General features: G+C 40.9%; 1 protein-coding gene across 1 annotated transcript in view; it reads right to left on the bottom strand.

The window, feature by feature from the left end:
• Positions 1-15,489: 15,489 nt before the first annotated feature.
• LOC137411412 (alpha-actinin-1-like) overlaps positions 15,490-27,979 on the bottom strand; it is a 230,153-nt gene continuing 217,663 nt past the window's right edge. The window contains 3 exon segments of the mRNA XM_078785256.1: positions 15,490-18,216; positions 19,705-19,863; positions 27,783-27,863. Of these exon segments, the coding sequence (XP_078641382.1) occupies positions 18,058-18,216; positions 19,705-19,863; positions 27,783-27,863 (399 nt within the window). The 3' untranslated portion in view covers positions 15,490-18,057.

Raw genomic sequence — 27,979 nt, 5'->3', positions numbered from 1 at the left:
TGAATGACATTTTTATGACATCTTAACACAAGAGTGGATGTGGATGAATGACATTTTTGTGACATCTTAACACAAGAGTGGATGTGGATGAATGACATTTTTATGACATCTTAACACAAGAGTGGATGTGGATGAATGACATTTTTGTGACATATTAACACAAGAGTGGATGTTGATGAATGACATTTTTGTGACATCGTAACACAAGAGTGGATGTGGATGAATGACATTTTTGCGACATTTTAACACAAGAGTGGATGTGGATGAATGACATTTTTGTGACATATTAACACAAGAGTGGATGTGGATGAATGACATTTTTGTGACATCGTAACACAGAGTGGATGTTGATGAATGACATTTTTGCGACATTTTAACACAAGAGTGGATGTGGATGAATGACATTTTTGTGACATATTAACACAAGAGTGGATGTGGATGAATGACATTTTTGTGACATATTAACACAAGAGTGGATGTGGATGAATGACATTTTTATGACATCTTAACACAAGAGTGGATGTGGATGAATGACATTTATGTGACATCGTAACACAAGAGTGGAAGTGGATGAATGACATTTTTGTGACATTTTAACACAAGAGTGGATGTGGATGAATGACATTTTTGTGACATATTAACACAAGAGTGGATGTGGATGAATGACATTGATGTGACATATTAACACAAGAGTGGAGGTGGATGAATGACATTTTTATGACATCTTAACACAAGAGTGGATGTGGATGAATGACATTTTTATGACATCTTAATAGAAGAGTGGATGTGGATGAATGACATTTTTATGACATCTTAACACAAGAGTGGATGTGGATGATTGAAATTTTTATGACATCTTAACAGAAGAGTGGATGTGGATGAATGACATTTTTATGACATCTTAACACAAGAGTGGATGTGGATGAATGACATTTTTGTGACATCTTAACACAAGAGTGGATGTGGATGAATGAAATTTTTATGACATCTTAACAGAAGAGTGGATGTGGATGAATGACATTTTTATGACATCTTAACAGAAGAGTGGAGGTGGATGAATGACATTTTTATGACATCTTAACACAAGAGTGGATGTGGATGAATGACATTTTTATGACATCTTAACAGAAGAGTGGATGTGGATGAATGACATTTTTGTGACATCTTAACACAAGAGTGGATGTGGATGAATGACATTTTTGTGACATCTTAACACAAGAGTGGTTGTGGATGAATGACATTTTTGTGACATCTTAACACAAGAGTGGAGGTGGATGAATGACATTTTTATGACATCTTAACACAAGAGTGGATGTGGATGAATGACATTTTTATGACATCTTAACAGAAGAGTGGATGTGGATGAATGACATTTTTATGACATCTTAACAGAAGAGTGGATGTGGATGAATGATATTTTTATGACATCTTAACAGAAGAGTGGATGTGGATGAATGACATTTTTATGACATCTTAACAGAAGAGTGGATGTGGATGAATGATATTTTTGTGACATCTTAACACAAGAGTGGATGTGGATGAATGACATTTTTATGACATCTTAACAGAAGAGTGGATGTGGATGAATGACATTTTTATGACATCTTAACACAAGAGTGGATGTGGATGATTGAAATTTTTATGACATCTTAACAGAAGAGTGGATGTGGATGAATGACATTTTTGTGACATCTTACCACAAGAGTGGATGTGGATGAATGACATTTTTGTGACATCTTAACACAAGAGTGGTTGTGGATGAATGACATTTTTGTGACATCTTAACACAAGAGTGGAGGTGGATGAATGACATTTTTATGACATCTTAACACAAGAGTGGATGTGGATGAATGACATTTTTATGACATCTTAACAGAAGAGTGGATGTGGATGAATGACATTTTTATGACATCTTAACAGAAGAGTGGATGTGGATGAATGACATTTTTATGACATCTTAACAAAAGAGTGGATGTGGATGAATGACATTTTTATGACATCTTAACACAAGAGTGGATGTGGATGAATGACATTTTTATGACATCTTAACAGAAGAGTGGATGTGGATGAATGACATTTTTATGACATCTTAACACAAGAGTGGATGTGGATGAATGACATTTTTATGACATCTTAACACAAGAGTGGATGTGGATGAATGACATTTTTATGACATCTCAACAGAAGAGTGGATGTGGATGAATGACATTTTTATGACATCTTCACAGAAGAGTGGATGTGGATGAATGACATTTTTATGACATCTTAACACAAGAGTGGATGTGGATGAATGACATTTTTATGACATCTTAACACAAGAGTGGATGTGGATGAATGATATTTTTATGACATCTTAACAGAAGAGTGGATGTGGATGAATGACATTTTTATGACATCTTAACAGAAGAGTGGATGTGGATGAATGACATTTTTATGACATCTTAACACAAGAGTGGATGTGGATGAATGACATTTTTATGACATCTTAACAGAAGAGTGGATGTGGATGAATGACATTTTTATGACATCTTAACAGAAGAGTGGATGTGGATGAATGACATTTTTATGACATCTTAACACAAGAGTGGATGTGGATGAATGACATTTTTATGACATCTTAACACAAGAGTGGATATGGATGAATGATATTTTTATGACATCTTAACAGAAGAGTGGATGTGGATGAATGACATTTTTATGACATCTTAACACAAGAGTGGAGGTGGATGAATGACATTTTTATGACATCTTAACACAAGAGTGGATGTGGATGAATGACATTTTTATGACATCTTAACAGAAGAGTGGATGTGGATGAATGACATTTTTATGACATCTTAACAGAAGAGTGGATGTGGATGAATGATATTTTTATGACATCTTAACAGAAGAGTGGATGTGGATGAATGACATTTTTATGACATCTTAACAGAAGAGTGGATGTGGATGAATGATATTTTTGTGACATCTTAACACAAGAGTGGATGTGGATGAATGACATTTTTATGACATCTTAACAGAAGAGTGGATGTGGATGAATGACATTTTTATGACATCTTAACACAAGAGTGGATGTGGATGATTGAAATTTTTATGACATCTTAACAGAAGAGTGGATGTGGATGAATGACATTTTTGTGACATCTTACCACAAGAGTGGATGTGGATGATTGAAATTTTTATGACATCTTAACAGAAGAGTGGATGTGGATGAATGACATTTTTATGACATCTTAACACAAGAGTGGATGTGGATGAATGACATTTTTGTGACATCTTAACACAAGAGTGGATGTGGATGAATGACATTTTTATGACATCTTAACAGAAGAGTGGATGTGGATGAATGACATTTTTATGACATCTTAACACAAGAGTGGATGTGGATGATTGAAATTTTTATGACATCTTAACAGAAGAGTGGATGTGGATGAATGACATTTTTATGACATCTTAACACAAGAGTGGATGTGGATGAATGACATTTTTGTGACATCTTAACACAAGAGTGGATGTGGATGAATGACATTTTTATGACATCTTAACACAAGAGTGGATGTGGATGAATGACATTTTTGTGACATATTAACACAAGAGTGGATGTTGATGAATGACATTTTTGTGACATTTTAACACAAGACTGGATGTGGATGAATGACATTTTTGTGACATCGTAACACAAGAGTGGATGTGGATGAATGACATTTTTGCGACATTTTAACACAAGAGTGGATGTGGATGAATGACATTTTTGTGACATATTAACACAAGAGTGGATGTGGATGAATGACATTTTTGTGACATCGTAACACAGAGTGGATGTTGATGAATGACATTTTTGCGACATTTTAACACAAGAGTGGATGTGGATGAATGACATTTTTGTGACATATTAACACAAGAGTGGATGTGGATGAATGACATTTTTGTGACATATTAACACAAGAGTGGATGTGGATGAATGACATTTTTATGACATCTTAACACAAGAGTGGATGTGGATGAATGACATTTATGTGACATCGTATCACAAGAGTGGAATTTTGATGAATGACATTTTTGTGACATTTTAACACAAGAGTGGATGTGGATGAATGACATTTTTGTGACATATTAACACAAGAGTGGATGTGGATGAATGACATTGATGTGACATATTAACACAAGAGTGGAGGTGGATGAATGACATTTTTATGACATCTTAACACAAGAGTGGATGTGGATGAATGACATTTTTATGACATCTTAATAGAAGAGTGGATGTGGATGAATGACATTTTTATGACATCTTAACACAAGAGTGGATGTGGATGATTGAAATCTTTATGACATCTTAACAGAAGAGTGGATGTGGATGAATGACATTTTTATGACATCTTAATAGAAGAGTGGATGTGGATGAATGACATTTTTATGACATCTTAACACAAGAGTGGATGTGGATGATTGAAATTTTTATGACATCTTAACAGAAGAGTGGATGTGGATGAATGACATTTTTATGACATCTTAACACAAGAGTGGATGTGGATGAATGACATTTTTGTGACATCTTAACACAAGAGTGGATGTGGATGAATGAAATTTTTATGACATCTTAACAGAAGAGTGGATGTGGATGAATGACATTTTTATGACATCTTAACAGAAGAGTGGAGGTGGATGAATGACATTTTTATGACATCTTAACACAAGAGTGGATGTGGATGAATGACATTTTTATGACATCTTAACAGAAGAGTGGATGTGGATGAATGACATTTTTGTGACATCTTAACACAAGAGTGGATGTGGATGAATGACATTTTTGTGACATCTTAACACAAGAGTGGTTGTGGATGAATGACATTTTTGTGACATCTTAACACAAGAGTGGAGGTGGATGAATGACATTTTTATGACATCTTAACACAAGAGTGGATGTGGATGAATGACATTTTTATGACATCTTAACAGAAGAGTGGATGTGGATGAATGACATTTTTATGACATCTTAACAGAAGAGTGGATGTGGATGAATGATATTTTTATGACATCTTAACAGAAGAGTGGATGTGGATGAATGATATTTTTGTGACATCTTAACACAAGAGTGGATGTGGATGAATGACATTTTTATGACATCTTAACAGAAGAGTGGATGTGGATGAATGACATTTTTATGACATCTTAACAGAAGAGTGGATGTGGATGAATGACATTTTTATGACATCTTAACACAAGAGTGGATGTGGATGAATGACATTTTTATGACATCTTAACACAAGAGTGGATATGGATGAATGATATTTTTATGACATCTTAACAGAAGAGTGGATGTGGATGAATGACATTTTTATGACATCTTAACACAAGAGTGGAGGTGGATGAATGACATTTTTATGACATCTTAACACAAGAGTGGATGTGGATGAATGACATTTTTATGACATCTTAACAGAAGAGTGGATGTGGATGAATGACATTTTTATGACATCTTAACAGAAGAGTGGATGTGGATGAATGATATTTTTATGACATCTTAACAGAAGAGTGGATGTGGATGAATGACATTTTTATGACATCTTAACAGAAGAGTGGATGTGGATGAATGATATTTTTGTGACATCTTAACACAAGAGTGGATGTGGATGAATGACATTTTTATGACATCTTAACAGAAGAGTGGATGTGGATGAATGACATTTTTATGACATCTTAACACAAGAGTGGATGTGGATGATTGAAATTTTTATGACATCTTAACAGAAGAGTGGATGTGGATGAATGACATTTTTGTGACATCTTACCACAAGAGTGGATGTGGATGAATGACATTTTTGTGACATCTTAACACAAGAGTGGTTGTGGATGAATGACATTTTTGTGACATCTTAACACAAGAGTGGAGGTGGATGAATGACATTTTTATGACATCTTAACACAAGAGTGGATGTGGATGAATGACATTTTTATGACATCTTAACAGAAGAGTGGATGTGGATGAATGACATTTTTATGACATCTTAACAGAAGAGTGGATGTGGATGAATGACATTTTTATGACATCTTAACACAAGAGTGGATGTGGATGAATGACATTTTTATGACATCTTAACACAAGAGTGGATGTGGATGAATGGCATTTTTATGACATCTTAACACAAGAGTGGATGTGGATGAATGATATTTTTATGACATCTTAACAGAAGAGTGGATGTGGATGAATGACATTTTTATGACATCTTAACACAAGAGTGGATGTGGATGAATGGCATTTTTATGACATCTTAACACAAGAGTGGATGTGGATGAATGATATTTTTGTGACATTAACACAAGAGTGGATGTGGATGAATGATATTTTTGTGACATCTTAACACTCAGTCACAGGCTTCAGCAATTTCCATTGATTATTTTGAGAATCGTTTCTCTAACTCTTCAGTTACCTCGTCCAAGACGGGAATGCACACCTGCTGATGATACTTGTTTTGTTGAGATCAGGTTACAGTCGCAGGTATTTTATGTGTATTCGTTGCCTCTTCCACGTGCTCTTTGACGCAAAGTTGTTCATCTCATTTGAAAAATGATGCAGCCAATCACATCACTCTATGCAAATACCGCGATATCTGCCGTGGCAGGGGGAAGAAATCCACGCACTTGGGTTCCATTTCGCTTTGTTCCTCACGCTTAAATACTGGATGTTTTAAAAAAAAATTTAATTGTAAACGACTAAAAAACAAATATAGGAGGGGGCATTGCCCCACCACACCCCACCTAAAATGCCGGTGCTGTACATTGTCCCATCTCCATGGCAGCTGCGTCCTTCCTCAGATGTGCTAACCAAAACTGTACACAATATTGCAGTTGATGTCTCATTAAATTATTGTACAGAGTTAACACTTTCCCTTATGATTTCTAATTTATCCCCCTATGAATAAAATGTAAAACCCTATTAGCCTTACCTATGGCAGTCTGGCACAGTGCTGTCTGCTTAACCCCACCTCTATCACCATCCCCAAATCCTCATCCTGCATCTCACATGCTCAAAGACTGTCTCTTGCATCATGTACTCCCTATATTCATTATTCTTACCCATCCCCGACACCTGACATTTCCTTGTGTTAAACTCCACTTCCGGTCAAAAGTTTCAGAACACCTCAATTTTTCCAGTTTTTATTGAAATTTACGCAGTTTAATGTCTCAATTTACTCTGAAATTAAGCATAGAACAAATAAACAATTGGAGATAACAAAGAAATCATAGAATCATTTTATTTAACAAAATTTAATTTACATTTTTGACTTGGCAAAGTAGCCACCTTTTGAAAATATAACCGCTGAACACACTCGTGGCATTCTTTCTACAATGGAAATCAAATGTTGTTCGGGAAGTTCTTCCCAACACTGTTGCAGAAGTTCCCACAAATGTGTTGCACTTGTAGGTTGCTTTGCTTTCACCCTTCTGTCCAGTTCATCCCAAACCAGCTCGATGGGGTTTAAGTCTGGAGACTTGCTGGCCATTCCATGATTTGAAGCCCACCGTCTTGTTCTTTTCCTCGAAGGTAGTTTTGACATAGCCTGGAGGTGTGTTTAGGGTCATTATCTTGCTGTCGGATGAACCCCTGACCAATTGGGCGTATACCAGAGGGTATTGCATGGCACTGCAAAATACAGTGGTAGCCCTTTTGGTTCAGGGTGCCTGTCACTCTGTGCAAGTCGCCGACTCTGGATCCAGCAAAAGAGCCCCAGACCATCACACTTCCTTCTCCATGTTTGACAGTTCGTGTCACACACTGAGGAACCACCCTTTCGCCTACTCGACGGCGTACAAAAACCCTGCGTGATGAACCAAAGATTTCAAATTTTGATTCATTGGTCCATAAGACCTTCTTCGTCTTCAGTAATCCACTGGCGGTGCTTCAGGGCCCAGGCAAGCCTCTTTTTCGTATTTTGCCATCTTAGCAATGGCTTTCTTACTGCCAATCTACCTGTCAAACCCGCAGCTCGAAGTCTTCTCCTCACAGTTGAAACTGAGACTTGCTTACTGTTACGAATTCGTCACTTCCGTCTTTGTGGTTTTCATCCACTGGAAGCATTTTTTGTTTCATGTACTATTATTGTTATAGTTTGAGTGAAATGGAGATAACTGTCTTCAAAAGTAAAAATTTGTGTTTTAAAAGAAAAACGAAATGGATCGGGGGAACCGGAAGAAGAAGAAGAGGAGGCGGAAGCGGAGCAAGTGAGGTCGAGAGAGAAAGGCCGATCTGCTTGGAGGTATCGAGCGGACGCTGACGAACGTTGGTCACGAGCGAATATTGGTTTCCCCGGGGAAGGGATTCCTGTGACAGAGTCGTTATCGCTGTGACAGATAAACCAGCGTGACGGGTTTTGTGGTTCTGAAGTGAATCGTTGTTGGAGAGCAGGTACGTCTCCATTAAGGGCCCATCCGCCATATGGCCTCGCACGAGCCATTTCACCTCGAGCCAGCCGTTAGCCTGGTTCGCGTGTGTGTCGTGGATTTTGATTGGGAATTCGCTGTTTTCCGCTTGGGAGCCGCTGCTCGTTCATATCAGCGTCATTGTCTGGTGAACTGAAGGTGTGAATTCCCAGTCACCTTTTGGATGTACTTTTGCCTGACCGACGTCGGCCCGAGACCCACCAAACGGCTCTTCGGCAGCGTCAACTGTCAGCAGTCCTGGAGTCCTGGTTTCTGGTCTCAATACGACCTTTTTCTTGTGATCACAGGAGCGTGGATCGACTTTGGCCTGGTGCCGGGACAGTGACTTTGGGGGTGTTACATTTCGCTCATGTGGAGCACCGTGAGTTATTGAGTTAAGAAACTGGTGGTACCATCATAGGAATTGTATGGTATTTGTTGTGCAATTGAGATTATATTGTACTTATGCAAGTTGTTATTATTGTGTGATCTTAATACAATACCTGGTTTTTGGTATCAACTGATTGGTGTGGTTTCACCATTGGTCATTGGCACACATAATAGCACATCTTTCTGCTGTGACTCCTTTCGGGGCTCGGAGGTACACCATGACCAGGGTTTGGGGAGGAGCACGAAACACTTACTTCGACCAGTGTGAAGCTGTGCTTGAAGCTGGTGTCCTGTGAGCTGCCTATCACACAAGCTGTTGACTCCTAGAAACTTGTCTTCTGATTCTGTTGTGGCTTTGGGTCTGCCAGACCTCTTCCTGTCAAAGTTTCCTCCAATTTCCAAGTGCCTTTTGATGGTGAAGGAAACTGTACTCACTGAAACCTTGGCTTTCTTTGCAATTTCTCAAAAGGAAAGACCTACACTTTTGAGGGTTATAATGGTCTGTCTGTCTTCCTTTGTTAACTGCCTTTTTCTCGCCATTATGATAGCAATACACTACTTCCTGCAGTGCAATATTGTCCAAATAATGCTTTAGAGGGTGTAATAACAATCTGTTCCAATACTGCTTTTATGCAGACAGGGGGGTTTGTAATCAAGTAATCAGCAGAGGTTGGGACACCTGTAGGAATTGTTTGCATCAACTTTCAAGGCTTAATTTACTTACATTGCTGCAGAACAGATGGAAGTTGTTCGGTCACCATTACTTGGTGAAACCATTACTTGTTCCCATTACTTGTTCCCACTTGGAAAAATGGTCACCATTACTTGTTCCCTGAAGAAGGCCTTTTTTACAATATAACTGTGCAATTTACATTATTTTCCTGTTTTTGCTGACCTAAACTTTTTTTTTAACCTCGACCAGTTTACTGCTTACCTTTGTACCATTTCAGGTTATTCACTGGACTTGAATTGCTTAAATTTCAATAAAAACTGGAAAAATTGAGGTGTTCAAAGACTTTTGACTGGTGGTGTACATCTGCCAAATCTTTTCTTAAAGCATCTCGAATTTCCTCAATCTGACTCTCTCATACCCCTCTCCACCTCCCTCTGCTATCTAATTTACCTCCAAACTTTGGGTCATCTGCAGATTTAGTAACCCCAGTCCAAATGGTTGATGTAAATTTTGAGTAATAATGGTCCTGCCATGCTAGTACTGACCACTAAGATACCCCACAACTTACATCCTCCCAGCTAGACATCCTCCCACTCACAGCCACTCTTTCCTTCCGATCGCTAAACCAGTTTCCAATCCAGTTAGCTACCTGACCAGCCACTCACAAGCCCACACCTCAGCTAACAACCTCCAAAGTGGTACATTATTAAATGCATTCTGAAAGGTGAGATATACTACATCCACTGCACTTCCCTCTTCCACCCATCAGAAACTACTTTGTAGAACTCCAATAGATTTGATAAACATGATCTCCCTTTGGTAAACCCATGCTGGGTACCTTTGGTTTGAAATAATTAAAATGTTTCCATATCCATTCCTTAATTTATGTCTCCAACACCTTTCACACAACTGAAGTCAAACTAGCAGGTCTATAGTTCCCTAATTCTTCTCTGCAACCTTTCTTCAATAGTGGTGTCAGATTTTCCCACTCTCTGATCCTCTGGTACCTGTCCCGACTCAAACAAGCTGCGACGATATCCGCTATACGCCACGCTCATCTGCACTGCCACCTGCAATCCTCAAGGATGCACATTATCCGGCCCTGGAGATTTATCATCCCTTAATTTTTCTAGTTGCATCTTCACTTCCTCTACTCCAACTTGGATCTTTTCTAAAAGCCATTGCTCACGCCTGAGATAGATTACGCAACTCTTTCTTGGGCACCAATCCCAGTATCATCACCCATCCATACAAGCCAATATCCCCATTCCCTTCTATCTCCACTGCATACAGGTACCTATCTAAATCCTATTTGAACTTATCCATCCTTCCACTGCTGCAACTCTCCAACTGAGACTCCAGCCTTAAAATTGTCCTATTTAACTCTCATCTTCTTTACCCTCAAGCTATGGTCCCTAGTCCGAACACTGCCCACTCAAGATTTGATGGCCCAAATCGACTCCTGTGCCAAAGTTCCTTGGGTATCCTTGTGCTTATCTTTAATAACACTGTTTACCTCCAAGCTCATACAGCCTGGTCTCGCTCCCTCTATACCACACTGGAATATATCTTCCCTGCACCTGACACCTTTGCTTCTTAAAGGTTGTCCATTTCTCTGATGGAGGTCACCTATACACGCTAGCTTTTCCTCATCTACAGCACCTCTTCTCATAACTTCAACGTTGGCCTGCCTGAATCTAACAGCCTTACTCTGCTATCCCAAACTCTACATCTCAACAACACAGTTGCACACGCAAGGTTGTGGTCACTTGTCCAGAGATGTTCTCTGCCTTCCATCTTCTTCATCATATTGGGAAAATTGCTAAAAATAAGACCCAACACTACTCTCGTGAGCTTTTCTACAACCTAGATTAAAAAGCAATCCTGAATCGATTCAGAAAAGCAATCCTCGGTGTTGCTCTTCCCTCATTGCTGGACTCAATTTATCCCTGGCATATTAAAATCCCCCCAACAACCACCACTACTCTTTCTTCAGGCCTTTCCGAATTTTTCAAAACCCCTCTGCCCTGTTCCTCCATCATATGAGGAGCCCTACAAGTGCATCCTGCTACTATCTTACAGTAGATATTCTTACAGTCACTACTCTCAATCCACGCAGAATACGGGACTTTCAAAATGATTGATGCTGATTAGGCCTTTCACGCATGCGCTGTGTGCGTTTTCAGTAACTCGCTTCCACTAACTGGGGGCACGTTTTAACATACTATTGCTAGCGCAAAATCGTTCAGTGAAATGTTTTTTTTTTTTAACATCATTTTCAGGATTTAAACGAGTGGCAATTCTAAAATGAATGAATGAATGAATGAATGATCGTTTTAAGGCCATTTTCCCCCGCTAGAGCGGGGGTTGGCCTTGCGGGCCCCATGACAATCATGGTTCCCTGTTTGAGGCAATGTTTTTTTTTATGGCCGGATGCCCTTCCTGACGCCAACCCTTGGTCGCCTCTTACCATGCGCAGGGATAGTGTACCTATTCTAAACCAGGGTACACACCGTGATCATTCATCCCAGCAAGCTGGTACGCATTTTGCCGACCTCGGAAGGATGACAGGCTGAGTCAACCCCCTGGCGTTAATTCAGCGATCGACCGGGATTCGAACCCAGGATCCCAAGCCGGCACCCTAACTGCTAAGCCAACACCAGGCTATGGCAATTCTAAAATGGAAAACCATAATTGTTGTAAGCCTATCCCTGGATGGAAATCACTCACGGAAATATAAGAAATACCGGTGGTTGAGAGGTGTCGAGTTCATAGCATTTCCTGTTAATACAAGTGAGCGGCGACAGCATGCTGGCAGCAGAACCCGACCAACCTACACCTATATACTTTCCTAACAATCCTCTTTTTTTTCGGTACAGAATCGAGGCTCGTGTAAGACCGAACACATTGCACATGAAAACATGCACAGACACATAAAACATACAATGGAGTGAGCGGGAGACAAGAAGGGGACAGAGAGAGAAGCACACAAGCACAACAACAGAAGAGAACAAGGACGTCGGTAGTTCTGTGGAAGGGGAAGGGCTGGGGGAGGAGGGAGGGGTACACGGTATAAAGCAATTATTATTTTAAAAAATTGGTATAAAAGATCGAGGCTCGTGAAAGAGCTAACATTAATCACACAAAAGTCAAACCGACACATAAAACATATAATAAGGGGAGCATAGACAAGATGGGGAGAGACGGGGAAGGACACAAGCGCAACATTTGAGAGCAGGGACATCGAGAGATCTGTGGGAGGGAGAGGGCTTGGGGGGAGGTGGGAGAGGTATAAAACATATGGACACTGCAAAGACTTCCAGGAAAGAAGTTTGAATTTCAAAAAAACTGGATTTCGGGTGAATTGGCAGGGGTAGAAAAGATCAAGGTTTTGGATGGGGGAAGATAAGAGATGGTGGTGAACAGCAGTTTTAAAGATCTGGAGGGAGGAGTGGGATTGAAGGGAGTGGGGGAGTTTGTTCCAGAGGCGGGAGAAAAGAGGAATGAAAGAGTGAAGGTGAGCAGAGAGTCTTGATTTTGGCAGTTTAACCATAAGAGGGTTGCTGGCAGATCTTGTGCGACCTGAAGGAATATTGGGGGGTGGGGGGGGACAGAGCACAGAGAGTGCTAGGGGAGTAAGGCCAGAGAGGAGTCGGTAGAAGACAGAAAGACCACCAACCTGCCTGCACTGAGTGAGTGAAAGGCCCTCGGAGTTAGCTTCATCGCGGGAGATTCCAATGATTCTGAAAGCTTTGGTTTCAACAGCATGAAGTCGAGCTAGGTGGCAGGAGCACTGTCCCAGAGGGGAGAGCAGTATGCCATTGAGCTGTGGATGAAAGCCTTGTATGTGGCGAGCTCAAGTGTGCCAAGGAAGGACTTCGCACGACGGAGGATGCCCAGTCGGCGACTGGCTTTGGAGGCCAGCTTGGAAATGTGGTTTTCCAAAGAAAGATCATGGCAGATAGTCAGACCCAAAAGCTTGAGTGACAGAACTTCTTGAAGAGGATTGTTGAGAAACTAGATGGGAGGGTTGTCCAGTCTGTCTTTTCGGAGAGCACTTCTCGGAATGAACACTTCTAGCAATTTCAGGAAAGAAGTTGGGGATTTAAAGAGGTGGATCTGGGGTGAATTAACGGGGGTAGAAAAGATCAAGGTTTTGAATGGGGGAAGATAAGAGATGGGTGGTGAACAGCTGTTTCAAAGATCTGGAGGGAGGAGTGGGATTGAATGTGTATTGAATGTTAAAATTAATTGTACATTCTATTCAATGTGCAATTGTACATTTGTATTCTCTGTATTCTCATAATAAAGGTCTTTTTAAGATTCTATGACAAAAGCTCAATTGATAAAAATGTTACGGCCTGGAAAGACATCCCGAAGTTAAATGGTAAATAAATAAACACAGAAGCGATTAAAAAAATGGGGCATCACACATGACGTGCATCACCTGTGGCAAGGCTAATAAGGGCTATTTACAGTCACTATGACTTTGCCTTTCCCATTTTGACCCAATTTTAAATTATTTTTCCCATCTTCTCATAATAAAGGTTTGTTGAAAATTTGATGAAAAAAAGTGATTGGGGAGGAGAATGGGAGAGGGGAGTGGACTAACTTAAAAGCATCTCAAAATGCAAAGCCCATCCGCATCCGCTTTGTACTCAAACTGAATGTGCTGTGAACTATTGAAAAAAATAATTTTCTCCAGATTCATCATAACGGTTTGTTGAAAATTTGATGACAAAAGCTCAAATGGTAAAGTTATGGCCTGGACAGACACAATGACATACACATAATATGTTAAGATTGAAAACAGCAATATTTTGAGAAAGCAAGCTGTTCGACTTCAACAGCCTCGCCACAGGATTCAGTGTGCCAGGGTCAAATTGATAGATATGATAGGCGCAGATGAGATGGGATAAACCAGCACATGAGGGAAATTAGTTTTTTCTGAAAGAATTTCCAGGCAGAATCAATATCAAATGCTGTGGAGATGGGAGCCCAATCCTTAGAAGACATATTGCAGTCCATGGCGGTTGACTGGTACAAACCACAATATTCTGTGTACTCCCTCACAATAGACAGAGAAATATGGCCTTTGACACGAATATGGCCAGAGGAGGATCAAGAGGACACGTCAGTCAAATAAATCCAGATTGTAAAGATTACAGATTGCAGGAGACCCCACAGAACCACAGAAATCCTTTGCTGCAATGGCGTGGCTGGTTGTTTCAGAGCTACCACTTTGCCAACAGGCATGGTAGCAGTTAAAATCGCCACATAAGAGTAACAAAGGTGGGATGGAAAGTTACGAGTTGATTCATGCTTGAGGAAATACTGCAGATAGTCATTCTCATTTTGGTGTGCAGTCTAATCTAATCTTGTGTATGACAAATTACAGATCACAGATCTAAGTCTAAGTTGGAGAGCGAAATCACAGCTCTGTCTGCTTGCTGTTAGGTGGCTTACTAGGTGACACTCATTCACATGCAGGGCTGTCTTTGAAATTCCATTTGTGGAGGTGGTGTGATGTCCTTGCATGGAGAGTACGGATCCTGTTGAGCACAGACGACTGTCGGAGGTCGAAACCATGAGGGTCTTCTGTCGGATCACTCACCAATTCTTTGTTAGCCATGCTGTCTGTCCAGAGAAAGTACACCACACAGACAAACATTAGACTGTGGTTCTGGCTAGGTATGTAGAGCCAGAGGTATTCCAGAAGACTAGGAAGGGTTCATGTGGACAATGGTCAGTGAGGATTGATGTTCTTGACAAAGCCAAACCACCACCAAGATGGGTGGGGCTGTCAAAATAGAAGCAAGCAATGTTATTGCTCTTAAGAGCACAGACCAACATTTCCCAATCAGTTTATCAAATTTCTATCATTGTAGACCATCACTGAAGGTGAATACATTCTAGACTACTGGAAAGGTAGTTATTGTCCAATAATAAATTTCATCCAAAAAGAACGGCCTTGAAAATTCATTTCCAAGCAGTAAGAGATACAAGACTGCTGTCAAACATTTCTTTATTTTTGTATGGTATGTTACAACAATTACAAAAAAGAAAAAAAAGAAAATAAAAGCATACAACTTGATTTTCAAAAATAAATTGCAGAATACCATGTTTATTTAAAACGATCCAAATTGGGTAACATGAAAACAAAACTTTTTCAATGTCTCCAACGAACACCAAAAGTGAACAACCAACAAACCTGGTCTATTCATACCATCGCATGGGAATGGCTTAAGAAGGCAAGTTATACATCATTATTACTGTGAACATTCTTCAAAAACCGAATGTATTTTGTGCTTGCTACATGTCACCGATCTTCACATTTCAAGCTCTATTTTTAGAGCATTAGTATCAAATCCTTCAATATTGTAATAATATCCAAACATCAATCATGACACAATAGGCAGACCAAGCATTACGAAAAAATGTGGCTGTCGGTCAAATGAGAGAAACATGAGCCAAGATCTTTATGATTAATCAAGCCTTATGATTGCCCAGCATAAAATCAATTACACGTGATCAAAATGCTGGTGAAAAATTGGATAGCACTTAAACAGTAGCCATTGCGATTGCCTGCAGGTCTGATGCGAAGATAATGGGAAATGGGTTCATCCAAAATTGGTTAAACCAATAACGACTTGCAAAACATTCAAAATATATTTCAACTCGACTACTCCACAGCAAATAAAAAATAATGGAGCTCATTTAAAAACATGATCCTTTCTGCCGGCTTCAATGACTTGATATTATCGGTAACAGCAAATCCAACAGCTTTACAAACAGCAAAATACGAATGATGAAAATAAATGCAAAAGGTTTCAAAGGTTCCCTTTGCTGATACTTTAAAACTGGCATGTAACCAATGCCTAGATGGTTTCAAAAAACTAATTTATCAACCCTCGGGTTTTCATTTTCCCCAGAAATAAAGCATGATCATATTCACCTGTTCACATAATCTCAATGCGTGCAGCAATTTAGCAAAGTACGGATCAAATAATTAAGCCAAAGCATTTAGTTGTGGGGAAAAAATAAAATAAAATAAAATCATGACATTTGTGTTTCTCTGGATAACCAAAAAGTCCAACCTTCCAAAAGCAATGGCAAAACCTAAAGGACAATACATACACAGTTGTGACTCTAAACTTCATAAGCAAGCAGCACACGAATGGACCCGACGACTATTCATTCCTTGTAGACATTTGGAAAATCAATTGGTCATTTTATACGCATTAAAAAAAAAAGTGCAATGGTGAAAAACAAAAAGCACCACCACACCAAACTACACGTAAAATTTGGTCTCTGAAAACGTCAAAATCCAATTTTGTAAACATGTCCCGCATTCCCCATCCTGATTTTTTTTTTTTCATAGCACTCACAAGCCTAAATCTACTGTGCCTAAAAATTGTCTTTGCATAGATTACACAAAACTACCGAAGATACATCAAGTTTGATTTTCAAAATCCCCGTCTACCAAGATATCCGCAATACAATTCTTGCAAGAGAAAATGCAATAAATATAACCCTTGCTTTCCAGAGCACTTCAGACAAGGCCACTTAGCAAATATTTTGGGAGGATCTAGTTAAAATGCAAATGATTGAGTGTATCAAAAATCCCCTCAAAATGTCATCAGCAAAAGGGCTATAAGAAATCCTTTCAAACTGTCAGCTATTATGTCAATGTATTTATTTATTTATTTTCCTCAACCTCAAACTTTGTTTCATCATGAGTGCAGGGAAATGTTTAAGTTTCATGCAGCAGAGGCAGGGATATTGTGAATGTCATTAGATTCTCTAATCTATTATCTCCCACTCCCCAAAAACGTAATGAACGTCTCGAGAAATTATCCCACCACGTCAAATCCTGTACAGGATAAATTTGATGACTGAACATTTTTATCGGGATCTCCAAGGTGGAAGTGCAACATATAATAGGGTTGACAAGCCAGGAATGCAATTAAATGTAGGTCATCAGACCTGACAGCTTGAATAGACCTATCCCTTCATATCCCTCTACTTAAAACTGACCCTGCAGGGTGTATGCGGAAGTATGAATATCTTCCAAGCATCGTTCAAAATTCAAAAGGTGCAGGCTTTGTCTACAAGGGTATCAAAATAGTACAGTTTTACGATTCGAGTAAGGAATGTTGTAATTTGTATCAAATATAAGAATTATTTTAGTCATCAATACAAACGAAAAGCAAATCCCCTGTTTCTTTGGGGGATTTTACAATCATCCAGCAGGGGGAAAAAGCCATCTAGATGTTGAGGGAATATTATGCTCATCAAAGCAGCACGTACTCCACTCAAAAATTGTGCAAAGGCTTAAGCTAGTTATTTCCCTGCACAGTAAGACAATGACAAGTATTTAGGCATAAATGGCTCCATTTGGACGTCACCACATTGCTGGTTTCTAGACAATGACATTGTATTTAAAAAAACAAAACTAAAACTAAGAGTTGATGTGTTGGAAATTTTGGTTGCATCTTCTCGGGCTTCATTTTTAAAAAACTGTTAGGTCAGGCAGAGGCAGTATGTGCACAGGGACAGAGCGAAAATGAGTCAAATCAAAGGTCACTCTCCCCATAAAGAGCTGTGGAAAAGGACATATAGTCCAGTGCTCCGGGCGCAGCATCTGCACCACGGTATGGAGCCATTCTTGCAATACAGTATTCAGCTTGGTCTGGAGGAAGTTCTCGTCGCAGTTCTTCTGCCGTGATAAAGTTCTGTTGTGGAATGGCGATAAAGAAGAGGGTCATTGAACTCCATCAATTAATTTTAAAAAGGGAAGACAAACCAACCATGAGAAAATAAAACTACTAAGATCAACTGATCTATCATACGAGTTTGAGAAGTATTTAATATAGAAACTACACCACAGGGTTTTTAATTGTTTCATCAGACATTCCAGTAAGGAATGGTAACAAAAGTCCACAAAACCTTCTTGTGTCCATACTTTGCGAACACAGTATTGATGCTGCCGAAGCTGTCTCATAGGAAGGATTGTGCTGGGTGGTTTGCCATTGCATTCCCAGCAGAGAGTGAGGGCAGGAATTTTGCATTTGTTAAGGGTACCGATGATAACTCACATACTCTTTGCAAAAGACAGTGGGGATCTTTTACGTCCACCAAATAAGGCTAGCAGATGGAACACCTGGCTTAACATCCATCCGACGAACGGCGCACTTTGTGATGCTGTGCCCTGCCTGTGAAGCACCAATCATGAAACCTGGAGTAGATAGCTCAGAGGTAAGTGTGCTACCTCTGCCACTACGCTGTGTGACCAAAGATAAATGCAGGTTAATAATAACAATAATAAAAGTAAAGTAAAAAAAAAATTAACTTTTAAAATCAACCATTCATGTTATAATGAACAGTAAACAACTCGGGTTGATGTCAGAGAAATAGTAGAACATAAAAAATATTTTGAAAACAATAAATACAAACAACCATCAAATCGAGTCAAAAAATAAAACAAGAAGACGTCATGCAGAGCACGATACTAGCAAAATCCACTCCTTCCCAAAATAAAAACTTGCCATGGATACATCAAATTGTCCATTTCAGCAAGATTAAAATTGACGATCTTAATCAAAGCTCGGGTCAATAGGATGAAAATTGATATTAGAAGTTTGACCTTGAGTTGACCTTTGACCTGAAAAATAATTGGTTTCCCAATTCAGTGATGCACTATGTAATTGCTGTTTAATAACAAGTTAATAGGATGAAAAGTGATGATTTTTTCAGATGAAAATGGATGATTTTGGACGTTTGACCTTTTTAGTGACTCGATATGCAAATGCTGTTCAATTTTCAAGTCAATCGGATGAAAAATGGCAACTTTCGAAATTTCACCTCAAGATGACCTTTGACCTCAAAATCAATAGGCTTCTTCATTATGACCAACTCTACCATCTGGTGAAGTTTCGTAAAAATCGGTTTACAATTGTGACCTGTAGGCGACTGACAGACAAACAAGCAAACAGACAAACAAACAGAATAACACCAAGACCAACCAATATCGTTGAAAAATCGTCAATTTTGCAAGTAAGAAAATAATATAAAGCAAGCCGTCATGACACAAAAATCTCAAAGATTCAGGCCATTTTCATGTCAGTTTTGAATGTTGGTTGAAGTAATTTACAGCAAGGTGCAAATACAGATTAAATCGGATGGTGGTTCATAAAAATTGGTTCATGACAGAGTAATCTCACCTTATCGCCAGCAAGAATTTTGAAGGAGGCAATGACTTGATCTGCTGTGTCCGTGTCTGTGGTCTCATGGGTCATGAAGTCGATAAATGACTGGAAGGTCACACAGTCTGTGCGGTTCGGGTCCACCACCGTCATGATGCGTGCAAACTCCGCTTCGCCCTGTTGGCAATCACAGCCCACATTCTCTATCAGGAAAAATTTGACAAGGCCAACGTTTACCCTTCTTATCTGTCACATCACAGTCCAGCAAAATGGAAGCATCAATTTGCTTGAAACCCTTGCATAGCTGCATCATATTCTGTTCAAAATTAATCAGGGTCTCTCGAATGGCAATACAGGGCAGTCTTCCATTAAAAATGGGAAAATGAATGTTTCATTTTATGCGTGTTTAGTGGAGGGTGGAGGAGTAGAATGGGGGGAGGGGGTGTGGTAGGGTGAGGGGAGGAAGCAGGGGGTATCCCATATAAGCATGTGAAGTGGAGGGGAAAAAAAAAAAACAACAGCGATCTGATTTATTTCTCGGTACGATATTTTTTTTTTTATTTTTTTTTTTTCTATACTGAATCGAGGCTCGTGAAAGCTAACATTTATTTCACAAACAAATCAAACAGACAAACAAAATATATAAAAAGGGAGCGGAAGACAAGATGGGGAGAGAAGGGGAAGCACACAAACATAACATTTGAGAACAGGGAGATGTGTGGGAGGGAGAGGGCTTGGGGGGAGGAGGCGTGGGAAAGGGGGGGGGGGGGGGGAGAAGTATAAAACACAAGGACCAAGGACAGAAGTTGGTATTTCAAAAAAGTGGATTTGGGGTGAAATTAGCAGGGGTAGAACAGATCAAGATTTTGGATGGGCGAAGATAATATATATCATAAACAACTCGGATTAATAATGAGAAGAATAATCCTTCTTGGAGAGGATTATTCAGAAAGTGGATGGGAGGGTTGTCCAGTCGGTCTTTTCGGAGAGACATCGTAAGAGTGTGAGATTTGTGAGGATTGAAAGACATGTTCCACTTGTTTGCCCAGTCTGATTTTGTCCAGGTCTGCAGAGAGTGAGGAGGCTGTAGACTGCCGATACCAAAGGAGGAGAGAATGATGGTGGTGAACAGCTGTTTTAAAGACCTGGAGGGTGGAGTGGGATTGAAGAGAGTGAGGGAGTTTGTTCCAGAGGTGGGAGAAAAGAGGAATGAAGGAGTGAAGGTGAGCAGAGTGTCTTGATTTTGGCAGTTTAACCATAAGAGGGTTGCAGGCAGATCTTGTGCGACCTGTAGGAATATTTGGGGGACAGAGCCCAGAGAGAGCTGGGGGGGCAAGGCCAGAGAGGAGTCGGTAGAAGATGGAAAGACCACCAACCTGCCTGCGGTGAGTGAGTGAAAGGCCCTTGGAGTTAGCTTCATCGCGGGAGATTCCAATGATTCTGAACGCTTTGGTTTCAACAGCGTGAAGACGAGCTGGGTGTGAGGAAGGAGCACCAGCCCAGAGGGGAGCGCAGTATTCCATTGAGCTGCGGATGAAAGCCTTGTATGTGGTGAGGAGCTCAGGTGTGCCATGGAAGGACTTCGCACGACGGAGGATGCCCAGTCGGCGAATGGCTTTGGAGGCCAGATTTGAAATGTGGTTTTCCCAGGAAAGATCATGGCAGATAGTGAGACCCAAAAGCTTGAGTGACAGAACTTCTTGGAGAGGATTATTCAGAAAGTGGATGGGAGGGTTGTCCAGTCGGTCTTTTCGGAGAGACATCGTAAGAGTGTGAGATTTGTGAAGATTGAAAGACATGTTCCACTTGTTTGCCCAGTCTGTGATTTTGGCCAGGTCTGCAGAGAGTGAGGAGGCTGTAGACTGCCGATCTGAGGGATGAGGAATGGAGCGACAGAGAGTAGAGTCATCAGCAAAGAGATAGAGAGGATTTTCAAGAGAGTCAGAGAGATCATTGATGAAGACCAGAAAAAGCACAGGGCCCAGAACACTGCCTTGGGGAACTCCAGCCTGAACAGGAAGAGGAGATGAGAGAAACCCATTCAGGGCCACACATTGACTACGACTAGAGAGGAAGTCCACCAGCCATGCGTGTAGATTTCCATGGATACCAAAGGAGGAGAGTTTGGTGAGCAGAGCGGGGTGCCAGACCGTATCAAAGGCACGTGATATGTCAAGGGAGACAGCTCTAATTTCCTGTTTGGCATTGAGGACCTCCATCCATTGTTGAGAAAGCAGAAGCAGCATGTCCAGAGTAGAGTGACCAGGTCTGAAACCAAATTGATGATCAGAGATCAAGCCATTGGAGACGAGGAAAGATTTCATATCTGAAGCAATGATGGATTCCATGACTTTGCTGATAATTGGGAGAAGGGTGATTGGTCTGTAGTTGCTTGGATCTGTTTTTGCACCTTTTTTGTGGAAAGCGGTGATGTTGGCTGATTTCCAAGCAGATGGCAGATGACCTTGAGCAAAAGAGAGGGTGAAGAGAACAGAGAGAGGGAGTGAGAGAGAGGGAGTGAAAGAGCGGAAGAACAGGATTTTAGGACCCGTGGGCTGATGCCGTCAGGTCCAGTTGCAGAATCAGAGTCGAAGGTTGACAGAAACTTTTCCACCTTGTCAGGAGGAAAGGACACAGAGTCCAGGAGCAGCTGGGTACGACTGGGTACGGTGGGTACAGAGAGGGATGGGTTTGGGACACAAGATGTAGAGGCAAACACAGAGTTGAGGCATTCAGCTTTTTCACGTGCTGAGTCAGCCGTGTAGCCATTTGAGGTGAGGGAGGGGATGGAGGGGGAACAAACACCAGAAACAGATTTGACCAGACGCCACCAGGATTTGGAAGAGGGAGACAGATAAGAGAGTTCAGTCTTGAGAACGGAGAGATATTGTTTCCTGGCTCTCCTGAGGGTGGACACACACTTGTTTCGGGCTTTGTGAAAGGAAATGAGATTTCCTTCCGTTGGATTTGCTTTCCAGGAGACGAAAGCAAGTTGTTTCTGGGCAACAGCCTCACCACAAGATTCCGTGTACCATGGACGGGAGGAAGGGTATGACAACTGAAGACGAGATGGGATAAATCGGTGCATGAGAGAGCAATTTACTTTGGAAGAATTCCCAGGATGAGTTGATGTCAGAGGTGGTAGTGATGGGAGACCAGTCCAGATGATTGATGGCTGCTTGAAGACCATGCCAGTTGGCCTGAGTGAAATGCCAGACTCGTCGACGCTGAGGAGGCTCTCTGAGAATGGTCAGAGAGATGTCCACTTTAACAAGCACATGATCAGATGAGCCGATTGGAGCAGAAGAAGAGCAGCAGACATTTTCAGGGAAGTTAGTCATAACCAAGTCCAGAAGAGAAGATGCTCCGTTGACTGAGATCCGGGTCGGGAAATTGACAGATTGTGTCAGTCCCAGTGAGTCGCAGAAGTCCTTTGCTGAAGAGCCATGGCTGGTGAGAGAGGTACCCACACCCAGCCAACTGGCATGGTGACAATTGAAATCACCACATATGAGGAAGAGAGAGTTGGGATGGGTAGATAGAAGTTGGTCCATATTATCAGACAGTGAGATGTAGATGGAGTCATCGCTGATTGGTGGACGGTACAACACACATATGAACAAAAGGTGGGAGCGAAGGGGAAGCCGTAGCCAAAGGTATTCCTGGGGGTGAGGTGGAGAGAGGGCAGTGCAGGGCGAGTGAGGAAGAGTTTTTTTTACAAAGATAGCAACCCCACCTCCAGGACGAGGCTCAGGTCTATCATACCTGGGAGAGAGTAACCTGGGAGAGATACCAAGGAATCAGAGACATCATGAAGGAGAAAAGTTTCTGTTAAGCAGATCACGTCTGGTTTGTTAGAAGCAACCTGTATGGAGAGATCAGTCAAGTTTGAGCGAAGGCCCCGGATGTTTGAGGTCCATACCGTTAATGAAGAGGAAGGGGGAGCATCGGATACAGAACAGGGGGGGGGGGGGAGGGGTGGGGTAAGATGTGGAAGAGGAGGAAGAGGTAGGGAGAGCGGTTGAAGGTGTGTCAGAGAGTTCAGAATAGCTTGGAGAAAGGGAAGAATGGGGCGGACAAAAGGTTTGATGGTGATTGGGTGAGGCACAGTGAGGTGTTATTTGATGAGGGGGAGGTGCGAGGCAGAAGGTTGGGGGAGATGAAGGTGAAAGTTGGAAGGGGGAAGAAGCGGGAAGGACGCTTTGAGGAGGAGGGGTGAGAGGGGAGTCTAGGAGGGGAGGAGCGAGGGAGAGTCTCGGAGGGGAGGGGTGTGGGGGGAGTTTAGGAGGGGAGGGGTGATGGGGAAGTTTTGGAGGGGAGGGGTGATGGGGAAGTTTTGGAGGGAAGGGGCAAGGGGGAAGATTTGAAAGAGATGGGTGATGGGGAAGTTTTGGAGGGGAGGGGTGATGGGAAAGTTTTGGAGGGAAGTGGTGATGGGGAAGATTTGGAGGGGAGGGGCAAGGGGGAAGATTTGAAAGGGATGGGTGATGGGGAAGATTTGGAGGGAAGGGGCAAGGGGGTAGATTTGGAGGGGAGGGGTGAGATTGGATTTTGAAAAGTGTACGATTAATGGGAAACGAACATTTATTGCAAAATGAGTTTCTTGAGACCTTCGAGTCAAAAATACGTTTGAGGACGCTGAAGGAGGGGTGGAGTGCAGGAGAGTTTCGGGAATGTAGAAAAAAAGGAACTGTAAGAGATGGAATTTTTTTTTGGAATGAATAGATTTGGTGAGCAAGTCGAAAGCATCCTTTTATAGAAGAAGAAGAAAAAGGTGTTATAATATACGACAGAATACAGTTCTTCAGGGGAAAGTTTAAACATTTTTAACAACGTGATCATGAACAACGTGGTCGAAGAACGAACGAACAAATAAGAACAACGAATAAACGAATAAGAGCAGAGAAGGGAAAAATTTTTTTTTTTTTTTTTGGATGTATGGGGTGAAAGACTGGGACAAAAAACAGAGAACTAAAGTAATTGCAGCACAATCGACGAACCGCTGAGAGAAAAACAAAGCCTCAAGGTCAGACACGGAAACCTACTAGGCCTCAGAATACGCGACACGAATTAACCGACGGTTTTGTATACAGGTATGAAAAATTAACACCGAGAATCTTACTAAAGACACACTCTAAGTACACACACCGAAAGATTGATACAGTTTCAACAAAAACACAATTGTGAAAAATTTACTTAACTTCGAAAGCGTGAGCGCATGGACAGCTTCGAAAGAACGTGACCTCCAATCTTGTGCATGCGCAGATTTGAAATTTGAGTTGCATTTTTGGCAAGTTGCTTTTCTTTTTGCGTCTACATTTTGGCATGTCATACTATCATTCCATACTGATGCACCAAATGGTCTTTCCTGGTCAATAGCATTTCAAATTCGGACTCAGCGGTATGCACCACCCTCTAAGAGTCAACTTTATAACCTGAACTTCCATCAGAATTATCATTACTGTCACTGCTGGGAATCGGGTCTGTTATACGGGGATGGCAATGAGGTTTTGGAAGAAACGAGGAAAATAATTTTCTGCACAAAGTACCAGAATTTGAACCATGAAGGGGTTAATGTCTAGTAGAGGGTTGAGGGTGGAGGGGGTATGCTCCACTAGGAAAATATGAAGAATTAAATCTGCATCTCCTTCATTAATTTGCATTTTTTGGTCAGGTCAGTCTTTTGGGACTGTCACTGGTAATATGTAACAGTGCTACCTGCCACATGGTCGGGTTGTCGGCGACTAAACCAACACCCCTCACTGGCTTTGCTAGTGGGGAGGGTGACTGTTACACCCTGCTCGAACCAAAAACAACACCTGGCAAAGAGCGAAAGAGCTCCAGTCGGGAGTGAACGTTCATCCAGTAAGGAGATGGTGTCTCCTAAAAAACACCCATCTGGTTTGGAACGGTTCAAGTCATACCAAAGACTTTAGAAATGGTACGTGCTGCTTCCTTGCTTGAAAAGGATAGAACATGGACAATCCCCATTGGTTGGCATCGATGGGGAGGAGGAAATTTCTCTTGAGGAAATGCCTGCTGAGTATGGAGAGAAAAGCGGCGCCATTGTTGCGATGTCGCTGGTACTCAGAGTATCCCATAGGGTGGTTCTTAGCTACATACAGCAAAAAAAATTTTTTTATTGTTTTACTTCTAACCTTTAATTTATTTGGTATTGAGGTAAAACTTCTGCATGTGAAATCTTTCTTGAATACAAGCTTTAGGGGTTGCATCGTGACTCATGGTTGCCAGCCACTCAATGTTGCCCGATAAGCGTTGATTTCCTGCAATTGGGAAACCTCTTGTGATGTTCTGTCACAACTTGAAGCAGATACTGGGTTTGCTGTTCATCCGTTGTCAGGAGACGATTGTACTCTTCAATGAGAGCAACTGCATACACCAGAGTGCAGCTGTACTGTATTCATTTAACTTAAAAACAATTTCAAAATGTGCAGTACATAGCAATGTCATAGGTCAACTGTAATTGTCAAAATAAGTATAGCAGTGAAGAATAAATTAATCAACTCCAAACATTTATGAGAGCCAAATATGTGAAATTACAAACTCTGTGTGCAACCCCTAAATTTAGTCCAAATGGCTTAAAATTTCACCACGAGGGTTTTTTCATACATACAGAAATTTTTAAGTGTTAAGAGCATGACTTTTCTAACTTTCATTTTGAAAGAACCATATATATATATATATATATATATATATATATATATATATATATATATATATATATATATATATATATGTACACAAACACACACACGCACACACGTGTTGACTCCAACCACTGCACTGGATAAAACTGTAGCCATGGTCACCATTCATGTCTTGCTCACATGGCTGAGCTTGTCACCCTCACACCAATCTGTCTCCTTATTTTTACTGTATGCTGCATAGATGCTCCTCTCCTCTGGTCCGTCAAGCCTAACCGTTTAATAACCATAATGAAAAACTCCCAGGGGTGGGCGAGGAGGGGAGACGGAGTAACAGGTGGGGGGAATGGAGCAACATGAAAAGGGAATACAAACTACAAACAGAAACTTTTCAGTGCTCAGACATTCCACCTGCGTAATGTGTTTAACTATTAACAGTAGTTACACATAATAAAAGCACAATTAGGACGAGGAAAGCCACGACTCAAACTGCACTCATCTCCATTTGAACAAACCTGACATGGGCATATGGTGATGACCAAATGGAGCGAATTAGGCGTAAACAACTATCGACATGACACGGGATTCCCATTCACACGACCAAAAGTAAGAAAATATTGATGATAAAGCTTTCACATTTGGGTAAATGCAGCTATGGCGAATGGGATTTTCAAAAATGTGATGTACCTTGTTTATCATGTAACACATTTACATTACAGTTGGATTCCTTCATTGTAACTTTTGCGAACATCATAATCAACGTCTTTACAGCCTAGCTTAGCTATTACAATTATTTAGCAGATTATAAAGAATCTTTTTGGGGGGGAAGTTGCCAGTGAAGACCTCTCCCTCCCCCATCCATACTTCTTACACAAGCATAGGCACAGAACTTTGATGCAGAAGGTCATTTGGCCCATCATGCCTGCATTACATCAACACCACAATTCAATCTATCAGTTCATCGACCTAAATTCCCTGACTGGTATGTGTTGAGGAGGAGTGGATAAGAGAATAGTGGTTTCTTGTCTATTTCTGAAAATCAAACGTTAGTGCACATGAGGAATGGAAAGAGGTTAACCACCACTTCTATAAGTTCAACAAGCGTACATATCATACAAGATTAAACGGTGTTGACATTTTAATGTTTAAAGCATCACACCGGAATGTCAAACCGATAAACATTGATTCAGGCCAGCAAGGTTGTGTGGCATAGATGTGTGAATGTGAAGCCACAAATCTAAGAATGCCATTAAAGTTTGTGGAAGGCAAAGCCGCAATGACAGCCACAGGATGTAGGCATAGTAGGCACGTATTTTGAGGTTCATAAAGCATGTAGGAGTGTAAACCAACCACAAGAGATAGACAATAGGCAATTAAGGTGATGCTCATTGGTGTGCGGGGGAGGATTGGTTAATAGCGTTTTTTTTTTACCTGCTGGTCGTTACCGACGTCAAATCCAAGGCTAATGAGACAAGCTTTGAACTCCTCTGCTCCCAATTTGCCAGAGTGGTCCTGCCCAGCAACCAGTCGAAGAAAACAGAGCAATATTTCAGTTATGACAATCTGCTAAAATTAAATTGCTAATTTTTACAAACACCATAAATAAACGTGGGCTATATTTTTTCATT

Source organism: Myxine glutinosa, chromosome 1 (assembly GCF_964187855.1).
Source record: "Myxine glutinosa chromosome 1, kmMyxGlut1.1, whole genome shotgun sequence".
NCBI lineage: Eukaryota > Metazoa > Chordata > Myxini > Myxiniformes > Myxinidae > Myxine > Myxine glutinosa.
Note: the sequence above shows the minus strand (reverse complement) of the source record. Positions and strands in the feature narration are given on the sequence as shown.